This window comes from Coccinella septempunctata, chromosome 9 (genome assembly GCF_907165205.1).
Source record: "Coccinella septempunctata chromosome 9, icCocSept1.1, whole genome shotgun sequence".
In the NCBI taxonomy this organism is placed as follows: Eukaryota; Metazoa; Arthropoda; class Insecta; order Coleoptera; family Coccinellidae; genus Coccinella; species Coccinella septempunctata.
The window spans coordinates 16,170,681-16,193,296 of NC_058197.1; the positions used below are offsets into that span (position 1 = coordinate 16,170,681).

Consider the following 22,616-nt stretch of genomic DNA (forward strand, 5'->3'; position numbering starts at 1 on the left):
ATAATGACGATTTTTCAATGGCGTCTCGTCAATTTCATACGACCGTAACCGTTGGAAACCGATCAGAGTCATAAAGTTCCTTAACCTCAGAACAAATGATCACTATCCTTGAGCCGTTTTAATGGGTGCGTTACACTTTGAATCCTATTTTTCGAAATGCGACTGTTGCACCTAGAAAGCCGTTCGGGCGGATTAACGATAGGTAGCTTTATTATTGTCGATTCGAAAGCCATTAATGGTCGATTCTAATCGATGTTGTTGCCCTCGACGAACTGAAATATCTACTTCATTTGTATTTTAATATAGAAGAAAAAAGAAGATTGGAGGTAAGAAGAGAAAAAAAGCGTGGAGAGGAGAGGATGAAAGAAAAGGAGAGAGGAGATGGAGGGAGACGAGAAGACATGAAGGGGAAGAAAACAATGGAAAAGAAGTATGAAAAGTGAAGAAGAGACATGAGAAGAGATCAGAAGAGGAGTAGGGAAGATAAGAAGGGAACAGAGGTGTGGAGAAGAATAGAAACGAAGATAGGAGAAGAAAATAGATAGAAAATAGAAGAAATCAGGAAAGAAGAGTATATGGGAGCAAAGGAGAAGATTAATGGAGAATAAAGGGTAGAGAAGAAAGAATAAAAGGGGAGGATAGAAAGAATAAAAAAAGGAGGATAGATAGACAAGAGATAAGAAGGTACCCAAAGAGAATAAGAGAGGAGAGGAGAAGACGAAAGAAAGAAAAAAGACAGGAGAAGAGTGGGAAAGAAAAGAGATTAGAAGAGATCGGAAGAGAAGAGGAGAGGGAAAAAGAGAAAAAATAGGAGGGAAGAAGAAGAAGGAGCTCTTGAAGGAGCACTTGAAGAAGCTCTCTTCTTTTTCTTCTTCTTCGGGAAAGAGAAGAGCAGGGAAAAGGAGAATCAGAGAGGAGTAGAGCTTCTTCTCTGTTTTACTCTCTTCTCTTTTCCTGTCTTGTCTTATTTTCTCCTTCCCTTTCCTCCCTTCTTCTCCATTGTATTCTCGTCATCTCTTCTAACCTCCTTCCGAAGAGAAGGAAAGGAAAGATAACACAATGGAGAAAAAGAGATGAAAGGGGAGGAGGAGACGAAAAAAAAATGAGTAGAAAATGCCTAAGGAGATATCAAAAGAGGAGAGGAGAAAAGGGTGGGTGGAGGATTGGAGAAAAGAAGTGTAGGGGATAGAAGAGATAATTATAGAGGAGGTAAGGAGAGAAGTGAAGAGAAGTAAAAAAGACGATAGAAAAGGGAAGGAAATAAGAAAATACAGAGGAAGAGAATAGAAGAATAACACAGGAGAGAAGACAAAAGAAGAAAGAGAGGAGAAGAGAAGGAAGACATCTGAAGAGAAGAGAAAAGAGGAGAAAAGAAGTGGGACAAAAGAGATCAGATTTTTTCAACAGAAACAAGGAATACAAGAGAAGATTAGGAGGAAAAGAAGAAAATGGACAATCTAGGACATTCAATGAATCGAATCTTAGAGCCATAGCAATCAAACTATCCCATTCTTATCGGGAAAACACTACAGTGACAGACAATCGTATATTTTCTGCATCTAAGACTTCCAAACTCCGAAAAGTGACAATCACGAGCCAATAAATCCACACATAAACTTGACCTCTATTTCGAGCGACTTCATCCTACTCCAGTTACGTCAAAAATGACTGATGACGCCGAAAATATGTCAGCGAAGACGGACAATAACCTAACTCATAGACCGACCAACAAACCTCACGACTATACGCAAACCGTTAAGACGAAGTAACAAAGCTCTTTGGTCACCTCGCGGAATTCCTCTTCTGCAACCAGTCTTGTGGAGAGGATTGAGCAACGCATCTGCCTTTCCTTAGATAATTAATCACGAAGCGTTGATGTACGGAATTATCGTTATTATTTCTGTTTATTGAGACTCGAGGTTCGTCGAGATTTATAAGCGATAAGCTTGTTAACCGGCGAGATGGATGGACTGCGTGGTCAAGCAGTTTCTCCCATGGGTTTGTCGATTCCGATTGGAATTGATTACGCGAAGAAATTATGATGTATTGTCGATAAATCTTCTTCGTAAGTTCGTAAGATGTCCAATCAACATTTCCCTTTGCGAATCTTACCGAAAATATGTACCAAAGATTTTCGAGACATTCCAAACGTTCAATTAATGTCATCTCCTCGGAATCCTGACCATACCAAGACCTAGCAGTCCCATCATCTCCTCTCGCTGCTTTCAACAAGCTGCCCGTGTCAAAGGTAGGCATCTCGAACTATTAAAAACGAGACTTCCCATATAATGGGCCGTAAATTTTATCTAGCGTGTATCTCACCAGATAGATCGTTACTTGAAGATGTAAACGGACAGACGCATCCTCAGACTATCTCATTGTTATAGACATTAATGAGGAAAATGTGTTGCCGGCGATGGTAACATATCTGGACCTGGACAGCATATCCTCGGATTTTTGCCACTCGGACTTGAACACATGCAGACGTAGACGACGTTTACGGGGAGGATGATGAGATGATCTCATCGTTTTCTCTTCGGCAGAGATACACCTGGGGAGAGGTCAGTCTTCTCTGGATTGGATTGACTGTACAGCTTCTATCAGCTCCCGATGGAGAGAATTTACTACCTTGTAACGCTTTTTTCCTTCGAGTACTCGAGCTATTCTTTAAAGGGAAAATAGCAAACCTACCCTGGTAGCTCCGAGTCGAAGACAAGGTTCCGCGGTGTCTGAGGTGTAAGCGACAACCAGTGAAATTCAAAATCAAAGTACCCGATTTTATTTGTCGACTCGTCAAAGGAAACACAAAAGGCACTATTACAAAATCCGTACAGTGAAAAGCTCGATATAATAGGATGAACAGAAATAGTCTACCTGCACCCCCCGGGTATCCACACCAGCAGAGTGGAAAATTAAGGAAGGGCAGCCACACCAGCAGGGTAACAGTAGGGGTGGATATTTCTCCCCAGAAATCGACATAATATCCCATTACTCTCTTTTACAATCTTAATTCGGAGCATATGAAGAATTTCTCGCATTTCCCGATAGATTGTTCGTAACCGAATCGACGAAATGATCTTCTTTTTCGTTTGATCGATCGTCTCTCTAACCTATTCGATATTTCTACATCATTTCTCATTACGCCGCGGAGAAGAGAGGCAAAAAGAGCAGACAAACACGCGTTCCCATGCTTGCACGCAGTTTTATCCGCATAGCCATCTTAATTGCGGAGAGTTAGAACCAAGAAGTTATCTCAATTTACGCGCTGTCTGAATGGGAAACGGAAAACATCATCTGTTTTTCGGAAAGTGACCCAACGGAGTCATATTCACAATGACTTTTGCCCACTTAAGCGACCCCCAAATATCCTAAAAAAAAGGTGGAATTTTTAACATTTCTAAATTTCATTTTTCGGATTTGCTCGAAAAGGAGAATCTGCCAAAAAAGGTAAATCTACGGGCTCACAAATAGTAGTATACTCCTTTCAGAGAGAGTTCACACAGGAAACATAAATAAATTATTAATAATCAAACCATTTGAACTGCACATGCAACAACACATCAATTAAAAGGTTCGACTCGTTAATTCGAGAACAGAATAAAATATGAATCAATTAACCGAAACAAAACAAGACGAAACCAATCAAACCAATATATTCAATTATTTCGCCAGCGAACGACTCTCGATTTTTTTCGCTTCAATTGTCCCATCGTTCCTCATCAACATCGACCATCCAGAGCCCTGCCCCCCCATCAACACAAACACCCAGATACGAACAAGAAATAATTATTGATTATAATTAATAGCCAAAACACGGGAACACTTAACATCGTTATAAATAAATCGTTTTATGGGTGGGTAAGGTCCGGCCCATTTAAAACGAAATCGATGTAAGATTGTCAGATGGTTAATTAAGCTCTTTAATATCCTCATTAATCATAATATCCGATCCGACGTTTGTACGGACGTGGGGAGAAGTGAGGAAACAATTTTTTTTACACAATTTGCATCGAAGACGAGGAGTAAAGACCGTAAAATCGTTTGTTATGAAGAATAACGAGAAAGGAATTATTTTTAATTGACCCTTGATTAACGAGCGATCGTAAAAAGTAACGAATCCTTTGGGGATATATGCGCTCGAGGAAATAAAATAGAGATTAAGTCCCACAGCATTCAAATTATCATTGGTGGGGAACATTAGTCACAATCGAAACTGGAGAAAAATGTTGTAGGACAAAATTCGTTATTATGTCCCTTCTAGCAATGTTGTGAGGCATCTATCGAATAACATCTGAGGTTCAAAAATAGGTAGAGCATAAGTAATGTCACTCAGAAAACATGTTAATATGCCTAAAGCCTAAATTATTCGAAATACACTACTCAAAAATGAAGTGGATATTCCAAAGAATGCTATTGCTGGTGCATACCATGTGCAGAGGCGTTTGCTTGCGTATTACACGCACAAAATATGGTCCTCATGACACTGTATGTGCGATAATAAGCTATTGGGACTTGTCTGATTTTGTAGATCAATTACCACGAGTTTAAAGTTGATTTAGTTAGAAGTCTTTCAACATGAATGATAGGTGTGATGGTTAAAGGTAGGTTTAACTCAACAAGTTGCCATCTGTCTCCGGGTTGCTTATTAAAACAGTATCAGAAGGCTAACTTGCAGACACCTAACTTAATACATCCATACCGAACAGAGAACATGACCCCTAGTACAGATCTTCCAATACCATCCATTATTTTCGTCAAATTCTGTCCGTTACTAACTGGCACCGAAAAAAAAAGTTTCCACCTCCTTGCCAGCTAGCAATTTGTAGCTGGACGATCCATTTCCATCGTCCAATTAGCGGTAAACGAATCAATCTCCTCTCGCTAGGACTGGTGCGGCGTCAAGTATTATTTTCAACTTCCGAAATTGGCTGCCAACTCCGACAGGAACAATGGGTCCTTTAAAAAAAAAATCTAACGCGTCACATCGGTCTTTCTAGGTGACCCTGATACGTTCGGATGATTTTAATGGTTTCGACGGCTATGTTCCGATTTTATCTGTGGCTCGTTCGCCATTACTGATACGACTGCTTGACTACAGCACCTAGAGGATTTATCAGAGTCACACTGTACATCTGTATGTACAGCAAAGTTTGAATTCCCAAAGGGGAGACGCTGTAGATGATGACACAAGATCAAAAGGCTAAAAATGGAATGCAATGCATCAAATGAAGCACTCAGTCCTGATTGAATTGCAACAGTTAAATATTCATCCGACTTATGATTGAAGGTTCATACAGGGTCATGTTTTGATTGTTGTGTTGTTGTCGGTCAATCAGAAATTCGCGCAACATAAATCAACGCCTACCAGTGCAGAGCATCCCATGCACCAGCAGAAAAAAATCCTTCAGGAAGTTTCCTCACAACCTTTTCCAACAACTGGCCTATAATTTATAGACAGGATGGAAGTTTAGCTCAAGAATTTTTCTTATATTCGAAGGGCACAGCTATAGAGTGAACAGAAGGCTTGATCAATTGCTTTCCTGTCCAACGCAAGATACACCTCTGCAACCATAGCAGCTAGTTTCTCTGATGAAAAAACGTCATCGAAAGATCTATGGAATCTTAAAATGCTGGTTCCCCAAAATCTTTTAAGCTTTTAGAAATGCTTCTTCCAATTTCTCATGATAGATCAATGGATCAACCATCCTTTCGAGCAACCTGATGTTCAGGTCATATGAACTATTCAATGTCATGTGGCCTTGTGAATCTTATCAAGTGATTACTATTCTAAAAATGTCCAATCTCATTCATACCACAGGGAATATAGCCAATACAAATCTGATCGATTCTTCTGGTGCTCATGTTTTGACCTTGACTGAATCATTAGGTTCAACATCGATTATCAGACTGTCAGGATTGAGTAATATTTTTTCATTGCATCGCATTCCAAAGTTCCTCCAGGGAATAACAATATATCTCATTCATAAAGCTTGGTCACCTAATAACAGACCACTCCAAAACGAGCAGATCAAAATTAGTCGAAAGTTCATGGTACCAACCAACGACCTCTTCAATCAAGGTGAACTCTATCCATGGCTATCCCTAAAAATGGATTCTAATACACTTCTCCAGGCAATTTCCCCGCAGAAGTTGAATAAATGTCTAAGTTCGTTTAGGAATCTGGTGGTAAAGGGTAGTCTACATCTGTCACAGTCGAGTTTTGTCACACATCAACGACGACAAGCTAGAAGCTTTTCCCAAAAACTCGAAAGAACAGCAGCTCAAAGCAAGGGCCATTCTGCCATGTTTTACCAACCAAACACCACCTGTCCTCTACCCAGAGTACCTAGACCAGCGAAAACAGGACAGGACAAGTACCCCTCTGAGATCTCTCCAATTCTGCACCGACCTTTAGACAGCGCCGGTCTTGGCGGTACTTAACATCGGCAAATTCGTGTACCCGAGGCATCGTGTCCAAACATTTGGACACCGAAACATGCGGTGATTGATCAAATTCGCTACGCCATAATTTAACTAGCTCGTGATTCATAAATTGCGAGGATGACTAGGCCAATTGAACAGTCGGACCGCGCTGCTTCAGGATTCTGCTTCTTCCCGAAAGATTTACCAATATTTTTAGCGTTTGGACAAATTTAGGGCTTTTGATTAGGATAAGTCGATGACTTTTCGTCTTCTGTGGAACCAACTCACATCTTATGATCCATCTGTCATCGTTTTTTCATCACAATCTTCTTCTTGGAACCCTCCAACGATCTTTGTAAAAATGGGGTGAAATAGGGTAACAATAATAGCACTTCGTCAACATGAGCACTTTCAACAAACTGTCCCAAGTATTGAACCATTCATTTTCGAACTTCTAAGGGTTGTAGCTCAGCCACATTTGGTGACTTCTATCTTCTATCAAAAAAAGCCTCACCTTTGAAAACACCCTGTATGTAAAGGATGAAGCAGCTGCCGACACTCCACAAGAAATCCAAACAATAAATCTAACATTTCATTCTAACAATATTCAAAGAACGCGAACAATATCCGCTCAAAGGTATCATTCCAATCGATGCCATCAGTATGGCCTCGATTTTGAGCATTGATTATTCCACAATCAGCCACTAATGGTTGCTTTCTATCCGAAATTAAGATTGATGATGCCGAACGTCAATACAAACCTATGCTACCGTAAAACACCGTTCTGTAATCAAAAGGAGCCGACGATCTCCAAAAAAACGACTACTAATTTCGACTCTTCAGGAATAATTCCATTGTTGTTTGTGGTCGCTACTTCTTCAGGGCCAAAATCGATTGAATTCCTGATTTCTCATGCGATTAAATTCCATATTTCGATGAATATGTCCAAGTGATCCCCACGAAGCTGTTGACCCTCTTTCGTGAAATGAATCATAATGAAGCAGTAGTATTAGATGGTTGTCATTTTGTTTTGATCGAGCTTGATTGTGATTGATGTCTTTCAATTGATGTTATCGCTGCTTGAAATCATCCTAATGGACTTAATGGAACAGAGTGTCTATTAACATTTCTCAGGAGGTGTCTCCTAATTCGTCATTTCCAAGAAGTTTCTCTCCAACAGATTGTTGAAGATGTGATTGCCAAACTACTGGTACTTCAACACAAGGTGTTTGTTGTAACTGCAGTCTGAACCATGTTTGGTTGAGCCAACTTAGGTATCATCCTGAGGTCTTCATATTCTTTTTACCTGTGCCTTCCTCCATTTTCACTGGATAGGTTCTACCTGGTCGAAAGGCCTTAGCTCTCTGATCTCAAATTGCTTCAATTCCTGTAGCTTCCTGGATATTCTGAGACTAGCTTCATGAAATAGTCCGTCAATCACAAGATGAAATACCATAAAGCAACTGGCCAGAGACAAAAATGTGACTCTACCAGAGGTCATTGTGGTGTTGAAGGAAATGAGAAAGCCGATGAACTTGCAAAAAGAGCATCAAGGTTAATGCCTGCTGGACCTAAGCATTTATGTGGGCTTGGAAAATACCAATATTAGGCAGCGGTCGAACAATGGGAGTTGAACAACAGAATAACCCTCTGGTAAACACTCCTGGTCTTACTCAGTCGAAGAAATTCGTGATTTCACCGACCCACACCAGAAAACTGCTAAAGCTGTCTTGAGCTGAGCTTCGGGTGATGGTGTACTGTCGGTACAAATATCACTTGTACCGTATGGAAAGTCAGCAGATGAGATTTGTAGGCTCTGTGGATCAGAAGCAGAAACAGCTGAAGACATGATATGAAAGTGTCCAGAGCTGGCTGGCCTAAGAACCATTCAAATGGGGAAACCTGTCCTGGATACTCACGATGTAACGACCAAGGCCCCTAAGGATGTTGTCGGTTTTATCAACACCATTGACGACCTCCTTGGGTTCTTACATGGGCACAGTTCCCAAGAGGCTAACCGAGCCACAACGACCTCAGTTCAAATAATAAAAATGATGCAAACACAGGCTAGCCTTCGTACTCTGCTGAAGTCTTCTCAAGTGCTGTTCGAGTTGCCTTGGTATGCCAGAGTGATTATTGGTTTCACAGACATCCATTGCTGTCTTTGAGGGTTTAAGTCCCAAGACTCAGCAGCCATTCTTCAAGCCATCAGAGCCCATTGCTTCAGTAGCATAGGTTAACATTTAGACAGAGGGTTTTCATGGCTTTAAGATATCTTATCCAGATAAATAGGGTCTTGGTTGGGCAACCGTCGAGGCCCACAGACAAGCACCATTGCTCGTAGCTCCGTGGCTCCCCTGTACCCACACCAATCCCAATTTTCACCCGGTTACATAAAAGATCAACCGCCCACACCCGATCCCCCACAGTCTAGGCGCATTCGGCAATTTGCAAACGTTCGCAATCCGATCCTTCAGCCAGGAGCGCGTCCCGAATTCCCCAGGTTGATTTATATACGTCTCAATTGAAGCAGATGTCAATACCCCACACGAGCGATCGCCGGCGTAGCTCACAAAGCGGCCACGGATAATGCCAATCTATCAATTCGCCGGAATCTGTATCAATCTCTGTGCGACGATGATCGAGGGACGATTCTGGTCTAAAAATATCGCCTCAAGTTTAGGGTTATCGCGCGGAGAAACGCGGATGATTAATTGTGTTTTCTCGTTTTGGGGTATCGCGCGGACCGTTGTTGTTTTTCGAAAGGTTGTTACACTTTTTTGTCGGCGTTTTTCGAGGACGTCTGCGGGGCTTCCTGCTAGGTGGCGGTGGTCGAGGAACTTTGCTCAAAACTAAAGCTGTTAATGAAAGGTAGCAATGGAAAATTATCGTCAATCCTTTGGTTCTTGGTATCTTCAATTTTAGACGAGTAGTGAGTATTCAACTTGCCTTATTCCAGGTATATCTCGTGATTATGGTCCTCTACACAGTATAAAGAAATCAAGATTAGATTTGTCGTTCAATTTTCGAAAAACCTCTTCTTGGATATCTTTGCTTATGTGCAAAGGCTGGCCTGTGCTGGTGTTACAGGAGCTATGCACACAGCTCCTACAGCAGCGCTTGAGGCCATTCTTGATCTGCCTCCCCTACACCTGCATGAGAGGAAATGCAGCCTGCTGGAAGCAATAAGAACATTCCTTAACGGTAATCTCCTACCCAGAAACTGTTTTGGACATATGAGCATATTGAATCCACTGGACTCAAACTCCAGGCCACGCTGAGGTCCCTGGAATCACACTACCAGGGACCTCTGCTGGCATGGGGGTGCTGAAATACCATAAAGCAACTGGCCAGAGACAGCAAAGTGACTCTTCTATGGGTACCAGGGCATTGTGGTGTTGAAAGAAATGAGAAAGCCGATGAACTTGCGAAAAGAGCATCAAGGTTAACACCTGCTGGACTTAAGCCTCTCTGTGAGCTTGGAGAATAACAATATAAGGCAGCTGTCCAACAACGGGAGTTGAACAACAGAATAACCCTCTCGAGAAACAATCCTGAACTTAATCAGTCAAAGAAATTCCTGATGATTTCACCGATCTACACCAGAAAACTGCTAAAGCTGTCATGAGCTGAGCTTCGGGTGATGGTGGAACTACTGACGAGGCACTGTCGGTAGAAATATCATTTGTACCGTATGGAAGAGTCAGCAGATGAGATTTGAAGGCTCTGTGGATCAGAAGCAGAAACAGCTACAATATATCCTAAGATCGCAATCAACAATCTACATGTATCATCAACAGACCGATGCATTAGTGCACACCCCAAGGTTATACATGGACTTCCATACTGCGGCAACTGATTATCACACAATTCTTTTTATTCATTTTCTTCAGTACGCCTAAAATAACAATTTTCTATTCCGATTTCATCTTTTGACCTCGCCAGTCCATCCAAATCCAAACAGTCAATATCGAGTTCCACGATGCAAGGATTCCAGCAGTGCGTGAAACAGCACTTAAGCCTATAGAGATTCCCTTGTCGTCGACCAATGAAGTCATCGGTCATGTCCAAGATTTAATAATAAAATGTTCGACTCGGGAGCCGTACGACGTATGACATCACTATTAAAAATATTCCCGATGTGTATCCAGATAAATTTCACTCTATTTTATGGCCCGGCCATTTAAATCCGATTCCGTCCGATGAGAAAATTCCCCGTTTACGCATTAAGATCACGTGAACGTTGATTGACGCGGAAATTCGATGTGGCGAATGTTTACTGTTTCTTTTTCGAGCTCGCAATTAGATATTCGAGCATATTAGGAACAGGAGCGTTCGTCAGCATGGTGGTAATTGATCCAATACGAAGTCCACCCAAGGAGAGCCTGCAAATGGCAGAGCTACTCGAAGAACACGGATCGAAAACGCGATAATGTAATGTTCTATCGTGATGAACTGATGATTGAAGCAAGGATTATTACATATCAAATAATTCGCATATTTCAATGGTTTTGCATAGTCAGAATCAAAAAGGTCGATGAAAGAGGCCCAAAAAACCCGAGTTAAGATAGAGAAGATAGAATATATCTATAAGTCATATGAAATAATAGTGTATAGTGTAACCAGAATTGGAGAGTTAATGGCAGAGGGCCAGAAACCGTATAAAACATCGAATAGAAGAAGTGAAGAGAAAATATTCCTAGAATTTCCATAAATAATAGTGTTTAGTGTAGCCAGAATCGAAATGGCAATGAAAGAGGCTCAGAAATGCTAGCTAACATCGAATACATGGAAGGAAGATAGAATATACCTATAATTCATATGAAATGATAGTGTATAGTGTAACAAGAATCGGAAAGTTAATGGCACAGGGCCAGAAACTGTATAAAACATCGAATAGAAGAAGTGAAGAGAAAATATTCCTAGAATTCAAATAAATAATAGTGTTTAGTGTAGCCAGGAGCGAAATGGCAATGAAAGAGGCTCAGAAATGCTAGCTTACATCGAATAGATTAAGGGAAGATAAGAATATACCTACAATTCATATGAAATAATAGTGTTTAGTGCAGTCAGAAGCCAAATGGCAATGAAAAAGGACCAGAAAAGCTAACTAACGTCAAATAGATGAAGGGAAGATAGCATATACCTATAATCCATATGAAATAATAGTATTTAGTGTAGTCAGAATCGAAATGGCAATGAAAGAGGCTCAGAAATGCTAGCTAACATCGAATACATGGAAGGAAGATAGAATATACCTATAATTCATATGAAATGATAGTGTATAGTGTAACAAGAATCGAAAAGTTAATGGCAGAGGGCCAGAAACTGTATAAAACATCGAATAGAAGAAGTGAAGAGAAAATATTCCTAGAATTCACATAAATAATAGTGTTTAGTGCAGCCAGAATCGAAATGGCAATGAAAGAGGCTCAGAAATGCTAGCTAACATCGAATAGATTAAGGGAAGATAAGTACATACCTATAATTCATATGAAATAATAGTGTTTAGTGTAGTCAGAAGCCAAATGGCAATGAAAGAGGACCAGAAATGCTAGCTAACGTCGAATAAAGAAGGGAAGATAGCATATACCTATAATCCATATGAAATAATACTGTTCAGTGTAGTCAGAATCGAAATAGCAATGAAAGAGGCTCAGAAATGCTGGCTAACTTGGAATAGATGAAGGGAAGATAGAATATATCTATAATTCATATGGAATAATAGTGTATAGTGTAACCAGGATTGAAAAGTTAATGGCAGAGGGCCAGAAACCGTATAAAACATCGAATAGAAGAAGAGAAGAGAAAATATTCCTAGAATTCACATAAATAATAGTGTTTAGTGTAGCCAGAATCGAAATGGCAATGAAAGAGGCTCAGAAATGCTAGCTAACATCGAATAGATTAAGGGAAGATAAAAATATACCTACAATTCATATGAAATAATAGTGTTTAGTGCAGTCAGAAGCCAAATGGCAATGAAAGAGGACCAGAAATGCTAACTAACGTCGAATAGATGAAGGGAAGATAGCATATACCTATAATCCATATAAAATAATAGTGTTTAGTGTAGTCAGAAGCCAAATGGCAATGAAAGAGGACCAGAAATGCTAGCTAACGTCGAATAGATGAAGGGAAGATAGCATATACCTATAATCCATATGAAATAATAGTGTTCAGTGTAGTCAGAATCGAAATGGCAATGAATGAGGCTCAGAAATGCTAGCTAACATCAAATAGATGAAGGGAAGATAGAATATATCTATAATTCATATGAAATAATAGTGTATAGTGTAACCAGAATTGAAAAGTTAATGGCAGAGGGCCAGAAACCGTATAAAACATAGAATAGAAGAAGTGAAGCGAAAATATTCCTAGAATTCACATAAATAATAGTGTTTAGTGTAATCAGAAGCCAAATGGCAATGAAAGAGCACCAGAAATGCTGGCTAACATCGAATGGATGACAGGAAGATAGAATATACCTATAATTCATATGAAATAATAGTGTTTAGTGCAGCCAGAATTGAAATGGTCAATGGAAAGAGGACCAGGAACCCTGGACAAATAGATGAAGGGAAGATAGAATATATCTATAATTCATATGAAATAATAGTGTATAGTGTAACCAGAATTGAAAAGTTAATGGCAGAGGGCCAGAAACCGTATAAAACATAGAATAGAAGAAGTGAAGCGAAAATATTCCTAGAATTCACATAAATAATAGTGTTTAGTGTAATCAGAAGCCAAATGGCAATGAAAGAGCACCAGAAATGCTGGCTAACATCGAATGGATGACAGGAAGATAGAATATACCTATAATTCATATGAAATAATAGTGTTTAGTGCAGCCAGAATTGAAATGGTCAATGGAAAGAGGACCAGGAACCCTGGACAACATCAAATAGCAGAGGGGAAGAGAAAATATTTCCATAATTCACATAAAATAGGAATTATAGTGTTGTCAACAGTGTCAGAATCCTGGAATTGACTTGCGATGTCACAAAACAGTTTTCGATGTGATCTCTCGACCTATCCAAGGCTCGGAACTTCTTGCAATTCAAAGTACACACATATAATCCCATCTACCCACGCCAAATCTCTCAAGGTAACTTCCCGAGACTCGATTTTTTCGCTACTCCCGCTCGAAACAAGAAAGCCGAGACACTTCCGGCAACGCCGGGACGCCCAGTAGCGCGCGTCTGTAAAAATTTCGAACAATTGGAACGATGACGCGTACTACGCAATTGGGTTAGCCGTTTGTCATCTTATAAATAGACCCGCTGATGTATCCGCGCGGATTATAAGCACGCCGATAGATAATTGAGCGTTGTGTATAGGTACATACCGCGACTCGTCTCTATCTGCCTACGACCACGGTATAATTCGATCGGCACTGTGTTTTGTGTACTGTGAACCGGGAAATGGCTGCCTGAGGTCGCGGTCGGGCCCGTGTCATTGAGCGTGCACGGTAGTAATGGTAATTGCTGGAAAACGTGAACGGTCATCATTGTAAAAGATCCATTTATGTACTTTGCTTCAATTAGGTATTGATCGTTCGGTTTGTATGCTATAGGTAGAGATTCGCTGCTCATCTGATGGCTTCCTCCTAATTGCACAATGGTGAAGATGCCAACAGTAAGGATGTGGTTGCTCGGGTTACAGTGACCAGCTATAGATCTAATCCCTTTAGTAGAGTTAAACCGAAACAGCTCTTTAGGTTGACCTGCCTAAAATGACAACAGTAAGCAAGACTGGTTTAGAGCGACAGCTTTAGAGCAGACAGAAGTCTGCAGGCTCAAAAAAGGCTCCTCCTGTTACTCTTTCTCTCTCTTCAGCCATTCGACATCCAATGATGGATATAGGCCTCTTCTAGTCTTTTCATGTTTTTATATCTTGTGCATATGGTAATTTTCATCAAGTGGCATAAGGAATTTCTTACAGGAAACATCAACAATGGCACAGGTGTCCAAAGGAATGAAACGTATTATTTTGAAGAGCACTTGCTTCATTTTGCAGAAACTATTGGACTACAACCTTTCTTCAGATAATTCTACATGAACACACACAAGGAGTACGAGTACCTTATATTATATACAAGGGTGACGAATAGGTAATGATTCAAGACATCGGCTCTCAAGTTCGTCCTATGTTCACCTTGAAGATCGTAGAGGTAGATGGCGTTGACCTTACCTAAACCCAGTGGTATATTATGTTAAAGATCTACCTAAAAATTGCGATTTTATCTTAGACATTCCGAATGGCTTCTTCGAAAACGTATCATCTTCTGTAGAATGTGGTAGAATTCGACTACTTTGGCGGAGGTAATGCCCTTTGTGGGTCCTTTTTGGTCGAAGACGAATTCCAGAACCGCACTCAGGGGGATACTCGTCGTCAGGATAAAAACCAGAGACAGTGGATACACATGAGCAAGCAACCTCCTTTCCCCTTAGTTTTAGCTAGGCCTGTAAAGTATAGGGTTTAGCTAATTTGACTTATAAGCCGAAACAAGCCTCAAATTCAGGATTTTAGTTGAATTTCTATTGTGATATTCGAAGGTAATGCATAGAAAGAACTCAGTAGATAATTGTAGATGACCAAAAAGAAACCTTCTTTCCCCTTGGTTTTAGCTAGGCCAGTAAATTATAGAGTTTAACTAAGTTCTTAAATTTGACTTACAAGCCGATACAAGCCTCAAATACAGGATTTCAGTTAAATTTCTATTGTGATATTTGAAGGTTATGCATAGAAAGAACTCGGTAGATAATTGTAGATGACTAAAGAAGAACTTTCTTTCCCCTAAGTTTTAGCTAGGCCAGTAAATTATAGAGTTTAACTAAGTTCTTAAATTTGACTTACAAGCCGAAACAAGCCTCAAATTCAGGATTCCAGTTGAATTTCTATTGTGATATTCGAAGGTAATGCATAGAAAGAACTCGGTAGATAATTGTAGATGACCAAAAAGAAACCTTCTTTCCCCTTGGTTTTAGCTAGGCCAGTAAATTATAGAGTTTAACTAAGTTCTTAAATTTGACTTACAAGCCGATACAAGCCTCAAATACAGGATTTCAGTTAAATTTCTATTGTGATATTTGAAGGTAATGCATAGAAAGAACTCGGTAGATAATTGTAGATGACTAAAGAAGAACTTTCTTTCCCCTAAGTTTTAGCTAGGCCAGTAAATTATAGAGTTTAACTAAGTTCTTAAATTTGACTTACAAGCCGAAACAAGCCTCAAATTCAGGATTCCAGTTGAATTTCTATTGTGATATTCGAAGGTAATGCATAGAAAGAACTCGGTAGATAATTGTAGATGACCAAAAAGAAACCTTCTTTCCCCTTGGTTTTAGCTAGGCCAGTAAATTATAGAGTTTAACTAAGTTCTTAAATTTGACTTATAAGCCGATACAAGCCTCAAATACAGGATTTCAGTTAAATTTCTATAATGATATTCGAAGGTAATGCCCAGAAAGAACTCAGTAGATAATTGTAGATGATCAAAGATGAAACTTCTTTCTCCTTAGTTTTAGCTAGGCCAGTAAAGTATAAAGTTTAACTGAGTTCTTGAATTTGGCTTACAAGCCAGCACAGGCCTCAAATTCAGAATTCAGTTAAACTCCTATTGTGATGTTCGGAGGTTTTGGAAAATGCAAAAAATATGACATTTGGAAGAGAATTCTCACTAAAAGACGATATACAACAGACCCGAAGGGAGTCCATTGTTAGGATTATACAGTCAAACACATACTCACTCACACAGAAACACATTTTATAATTTTTTCCAGCAGATAGGCGTCATCTAGTCATACTACGAACGAGCAACGAAAACCCCGAAGATCCGAGTCCGACCCTGCCCTATCCGTACGTGGAGGACCATCGAACGTCAGCACATCTCTCTAACCTGTAACCTTATACCTCTGTTAAAAAACAATTCGCCGAAATACCGTGAAAGCACACGTCGTCGAATCGACGACCAGACAGGCCTTGAGGGTGGCGCACCGTCGTTCCCCGGTACACCCTCGTCAGAAATAATAGGCTGTCGTTTTAATGGGATTCCATCGAACCCCTAAAGAGTTGGGACAACAACAACAACACGACTAATAGCCGCTATTTATCGTTCGACTCGTGCATATATTCGACGAGGGACGAGGTTTTTCTTTGTTTTTGGGTTATACGGAGACGAGCGAAAGGGTTTCTCGGCCACTTCTTTGATAATCCTATAGATATTGAATTAATTCGTGTTTTGTCTTCAGGAGAACCCAAATCTCTTTGGAAATATGTTTATGTTTGTAAAAATACGGTCTATGATTGAAATTGACAAGTGATCATAGAATTTACTGGGTTCAGCTAACTTCACGTTGTACCAATACATCATAGGGTGAGGCCTCTTGCTCCAAAACGTTTTACAGTGCATATCCAAAGGATTCACTGCGATAAAATCATTCGTTCTGTTAATTTTCTGGAGGTCGTGAAGACTCCTCGACTTGCATTGAATTAGTCACGACCGAAATCCAAATTTGGGAAAACAAGTGGGCGAAAAAGACGCCGACCGCCGACAAAACTTTCCTTTATGATGCAAATGAACGGATTAAGTCGTCCGATGTTTTCATCTCGCTAATCTCGAAACGTATATCTGGTTGTCATCTTGTCTGCGTTGTTTACAACTTGTTATTACCTAATGGAGTCACTTGAGCCATGTTTTATCCTTCCTCGTTCGGGCCACTCGCGCTGTCCGAACTGTTCGATGAGAGTACAAGATTAGAACGCTGGGGAACACCCCACTTGTGGTTCCACGATCTAATCTTCAGCACTACGAATTTTCTGAAGCGATACCTCACTGGGGTACTTCTAGAAAAAGGTATTTTTTTAGTTCATGATTCGTTTTCGACGTACTAGATTATCTACCGCCTGAGATAAGGATGGGAACGAGGTAGAACCAGCCGGTACTCTGTTATCAATCCTACAGCGAGATAAGACGCATGAAGAAGCAGATTTAACACCTTGTCGGGCCGTTCGAAGGAGCAGGTTTCGATGTTTGAGATTAAAACGGGTCTCTCACTTCGCCAGCAGAATAAACAGAGTGTCGTTGGTGGTCTAACGAGGTGTTAATCGATACTTCTTTGTCTCGGGCCAAAAGCTCGTCGAATTTTCAGTCCACGTGCTCTGGGAGAACGGTTTCCTCGTTCTAACCAACTGTCCGGCATCTAAGGATTGATTGATTGAACGCTATTTATAATACTTCAAACTTCAAAACTCTTTCATCAGATGACCAAGTGGCGTCTACATCAGCGGTCATAGCCATTTTACATGGATCTACAGACGTCACGTGTGAATTAGGCAGCACATCCGTCTACCCAACGATAGGTGGCACAATCGTTTTTGTATACCTTAGTTGTGTCTCTCCATTTGAATGATATGAACGCCCAACGAAGGAAAAAAAGAGGAATCTTCCTTTCCCTTCAGTTTTAGCTAGGCTAGTAAGGTATAGAGTTCAACTCTGCTACTAAATTTGACTTACAACCCGAAACAAGCCTCAAATTCAGGATCTCAGTTCAAATCTTAATTGTACCGAAGATACCTCCATTCTCCTTCGTTTTTAGCTATGCCACTGCAATATAGATTTTAACTAGGATTCTTGATTTGACTCATAACCCAGCACAAGCCTCAAATTTAGAATGTCAGTTAAACTCCGAATTGTACCAGTGAGACCTCCATTCTCCTTCGTTTTTAGCTACACCACTACAATATAGATTTTAACTAGGATTCTAAATTTGACTCATAGCCCAGCACAAGCCTCAAATTTAGGATGTCAGTTAAACTCCGAATTATACCAGATAGACCTCCATTCTCCTTCGTTTTTAGCTACACCACTACAATATAGATTTTAACTAGGATTCTAAATTTGACTTATAACCCTACACAAGCCTCAAATTCAGAATCTCAGTTAAACTCTATCTTTCTATAGATAGAGATTAACCTTAATTAGATAGAGTTTAACCTCAGTTAAACGATATCTATCCATAGATAGAGTTTGACCTCAGTTAAACTCTATCTAACTAAGATTAAACTCTATCTATAGAAAGATAGTTTAATTGAGATAGAGTTTAACCTTATCTATCTATCTTATCTATAGATTCAAATTTATAATCTCAGTTAAACTAAATTGTACTGGCCTAGCTAGAACCAAAGGAGAATGGAGGTCTATCTATAGATAGATAGAGTTTAACTGAGGTTATTTATTTATGGATAGAGTTTAACCTTAGTTAGATAGAGTTTAACCTCAGTTAAACTCTATATATCTATAGATAGACCTCCATTCTTAACTGAGGTTAAACTCTATTTATTTATGGATAGAGTTTAACCTTAGTTAAGATAGAAAGACCTTCATTCTCCTTTGGTTCTAGCTAGGCCAGTACAATTTAGTTTAACTGAGAGTCTAAATTTGACTTATATCCCGACATAAACCTCCAAAGAAGGCAATAGACTTTAGAAATAATCAATCTAGATGTCGAATTTGTTGATAAGATACATTCTGAACTGGAAATTCCAACACAATAAGTAGTGTTTGACTATACGAACAACGTAGCTTGGTACAGAAAATGAGCCTTGTGGAATAAATACACCAAACAGGGAAGATCATTACGAAACGAATGGAAATGGATATAATGGGCAAATCATTGTCATTAAAGTATCTGAATGAGGTGAAAGAATAAGCACTGCAATGATCCCCACGCATAATCATCTGCAATTCAATATCGCCTCCATGATTATCGCTCACTCGGTAATGGAAACACTGCTCTCGAAGCCTCGTCTAGTGCTGTCTGATATCAGCGGCCATTTTTTAGATTTCCACCGATAAAATCACGCTAAAACTGAGTTCAAAGATCGAATCTTCCCAATGTGTGTATTTTCGAAAAGTACGAAAGACGCGGTGCGTAATCAGTAGCCTCTCCTCGCGTCTGCAACACCACGTCTCGTCATCCATCAAAGAAGTCATAACAAACGTCAAGTGCTCGACGTTTTTTTTTCCCCGACGTATATAAATCTCGGAGGCTGCGAAATCTCGTCTCTAGGTCGCGTCCTTGGATCGTCAACGCCGACCGAGATCGTTAAACGGTCTCTCTCTCTCTCACTCACTACGTTTTTACGTGTGTGTGTATGTTTATTGCCAGATGTAAAAATGGAAAAATCGAATTTGGGGTTTTATTATCGTATTTGCTAGTAACGAAAATAGATTGCGGATTCGAAGGTGTAATTTCGATTTTACGAGTATTGCTAATTTGAACTGCGTCGCACTTCTTCGAACTAACTCTGTATATTCAGAAAAAGGGGGATCCTTTCGGGATTGGATTGGAAGAGCAATTCGTGAGGTTATATCCGCAAAAAAAATCTCAAATCGGGATATCTGTGTTTGTGGAACCCGCGTACATCTAATTTATGGCGACCACTCTTGTACGGATACTACTGAGTCGTCGAGTGTTTGCCCATTGTAAACACCGCGATTACACTCGTTTCGCTTTATTGCTGTTTACCTGGTTATAATTTAAATGTTTATTCTGCCAAATTTTGGGAGCAGTTCGCGTATAAGGTCAAAGACTAATTACTATACGAGTAGAAAACTAGGGTACGACAGATTTCTATGCACATTCATAGTGTTTTTCCTCTTCAATTGAGAATCATCCATCTAAAAGGCAAATCTACTTAAAAGGTAGATCTACCATTCAGACAGATCTACGTAAGAGGCTAATTTTTCTGTAAAGCAAATCAACCTATAAGGAAAATTCACCTAAAAGGCAAATCTATCTGAGAGGCACATCTACGTAAAAGGCAAATTTTCCTGAAAGGCCAATCAAACTATAAGGCAGATCAACCTTAAAGGCAAATCTAACTGAAAGGCAAATCTACCTGAAAGGCAGATCTACCTAAAAGGCAAATCAACTAAAAGGCAAATCTACCTAAAAGTAAATTTGCCTCTCAAGTGAGAGGCAGATCTACGTAAAAGGCAAATCTACCTAAAGGTAAATTTGCCTCTCAAGTGAGAGGCAGATCTACGTAAAAGGCAAATTTTCCTGAAAGGCCAATCAAACTATAAGGCAGATCAACCTCAAAGGCAAATCTAACTGAAAGGCAAATCTACCTGAAAGGCAGATCTATCTAAAAGGCAAATCAACTAAAAGGCAAATCTACCTAAAAGGCAAATTTACCTAAAAGGAAAATCTACCTAAAAGGCAAATCTACCTAAAGGTAAATTTGCCTCTCAATTGATCTACGTAAAAGGCAAATTTTTCTTAGAGGCTAATCAACCTATAAGGCAGATCTACCTAAAAGGCAAATCTAACTGACAGGTAAATCTACCTGAAAGGCATAATCTACCTAAAAGGCAGATCTACTTAAGAGGCAAATTTTTCTGAAAGGCAAATCGACCTATAAGGCAAATCTACCTAAGAGGCAAATCTACCTAAGAGGCAAATCTACCTAAGAGGCAAATTTACCTAATAGAGATGAGAGTTTAAGCTGCCGTTTGTGTTAGATCGAAGAAGCGCATTGTCGGAATTTCCTTCAGTCAAACTTCCCATATCGTGTTCTTTTCCCATTTCGAAACCCGAAACGATAAATCAGAATAGCGGCAAGATGAATACTTCGATATGTCCGAATTATATTCACGACGATTCGACCATCCATATCTCGGAATAAATTTGCAAGAATTACTTGCCTTCTAACAGGCCTCAAGTTCCCACCTATCGCTAGGCATTCCACGAAAATTTGCATAGCTATTATCCGAACCCATTCGGGACTCCCAAAAGTTTTTTCGTGATCGGGGAAAAACAAAAGAAAAAAGAGGTTTACAAGGTCGATGAATCTTACCTTTCAATCTAGGTCTGTTCCTGGCTTCCCCAACCTGCGCAGAGACCGTATAGTTGATGGGGTCATCTCTTCTGCCTCCCATCTTTCTGCCCGACTGGGAGGTGCTGAAGGAACCCTGATAGAACTGCACCCAAACCACGGCCAGAATGGCGAACAGCACCACTATTCCCAAGCACGACAAAGCGGCCACGCACTTCTGAGATCCGTTGGATTTCATTTTTTAATCGAAAAAAAGGAACGCGCTGTGAAAACCTGCACCTGAAAAAAAAATCATGAGTTTTACAACATGGAGACTCTTGTTATTATTGGTAATGGGTATAAAGGACAGAAGAAGAATATCTGGAACATACCCAAGGGTAGACAACAACTCATTTGACATTCATCCTTCAATTCAAGGTTTTCATTTTGGCCAGATATAATTAGTTGATGAAAAAACCTCCCAAATAAGCTTACAAAAGCTTGGAATAAAGGGAAATTCATACATGATCCCTTTTCGAGCATTGTACTCCGACTACTCCACAATCGTACAACAACAATGGCGTAGTTCTGGGAGCGAGTCCAGAAATAGCCGAAAACATCGATCCTAGGCAATCGGAAACTAATATCCAGTAGTCATTATAGAATAACTAATTAAAGTTTGACGATCCCAGTTCATCGGACCTCGCGTTTAATTTTAAACGCGAAGCCGTGAACCCACCTAAAGATTCGCTTTCGCGCTACGATAACGAAAACCAGGCGCTACATCCCGGTCGTTAGATCAAATAAACCGTTCTCACGGAGTCTGTTGATCGTAAAGAGGCAGAATCAACCTTGGTCTCTCGGAAAAAATCGAACCCGACCGTAAATACCCAGCGGTGGGCGTTGATGCTGCACAGACACCTCGCGGATGTCAAGTTCGGAGATTGCTGTGTTTTGGGAATATCAGACGGCTTGGTATCGGACGGAACGTCCATGTGGAGAGGAAATATACCCGGTGAACAGATTCGGCTCTGTTCGGGCAAAGAGTATCAACAGCAAATAATGTTGCTCGCTGCCTCTCAGACCAAAATTGTATTAAACATGTTACGGCCGCAGAACCGCTTAGCTGACCCGCCTCAGACATTACATCAGCCCACCGATGCTTTGACGGGCATAATAGCTTATAGGAATTCTATCTCTTCGAAGTGCTCTTACTCTTTTACTCACCCTTTGTAGAAAGTTACTCATAACGTACGAGGATATATTGAAAAATTCTTAGCCTACTATAGAACCAAACAAAATTTCAATGCCAAAATATTTTATGATAAAATCATGTCATGAACTGCATCGATATTTTCGGGGACTAA

General features: G+C 40.0%; 1 protein-coding gene across 5 annotated transcripts in view; it reads right to left on the bottom strand.

Moving 5' to 3' along the window:
* The window catches only part of LOC123320608 (A disintegrin and metalloproteinase with thrombospondin motifs 9), a 96,434-nt gene that overhangs the window by 59,619 nt on the left and 14,199 nt on the right, over positions 1-22,616 (bottom strand). For all 5 annotated transcript variants that reach the window (XM_044907967.1, XM_044907966.1, XM_044907969.1 and 2 more), the window contains one exon: positions 21,292-21,549. In XM_044907967.1, the coding sequence (XP_044763902.1) occupies positions 21,292-21,508 (217 nt within the window). In that variant the 5' untranslated portion in view covers positions 21,509-21,549. The remainder of the gene's footprint in view (positions 1-21,291; positions 21,550-22,616) is intronic.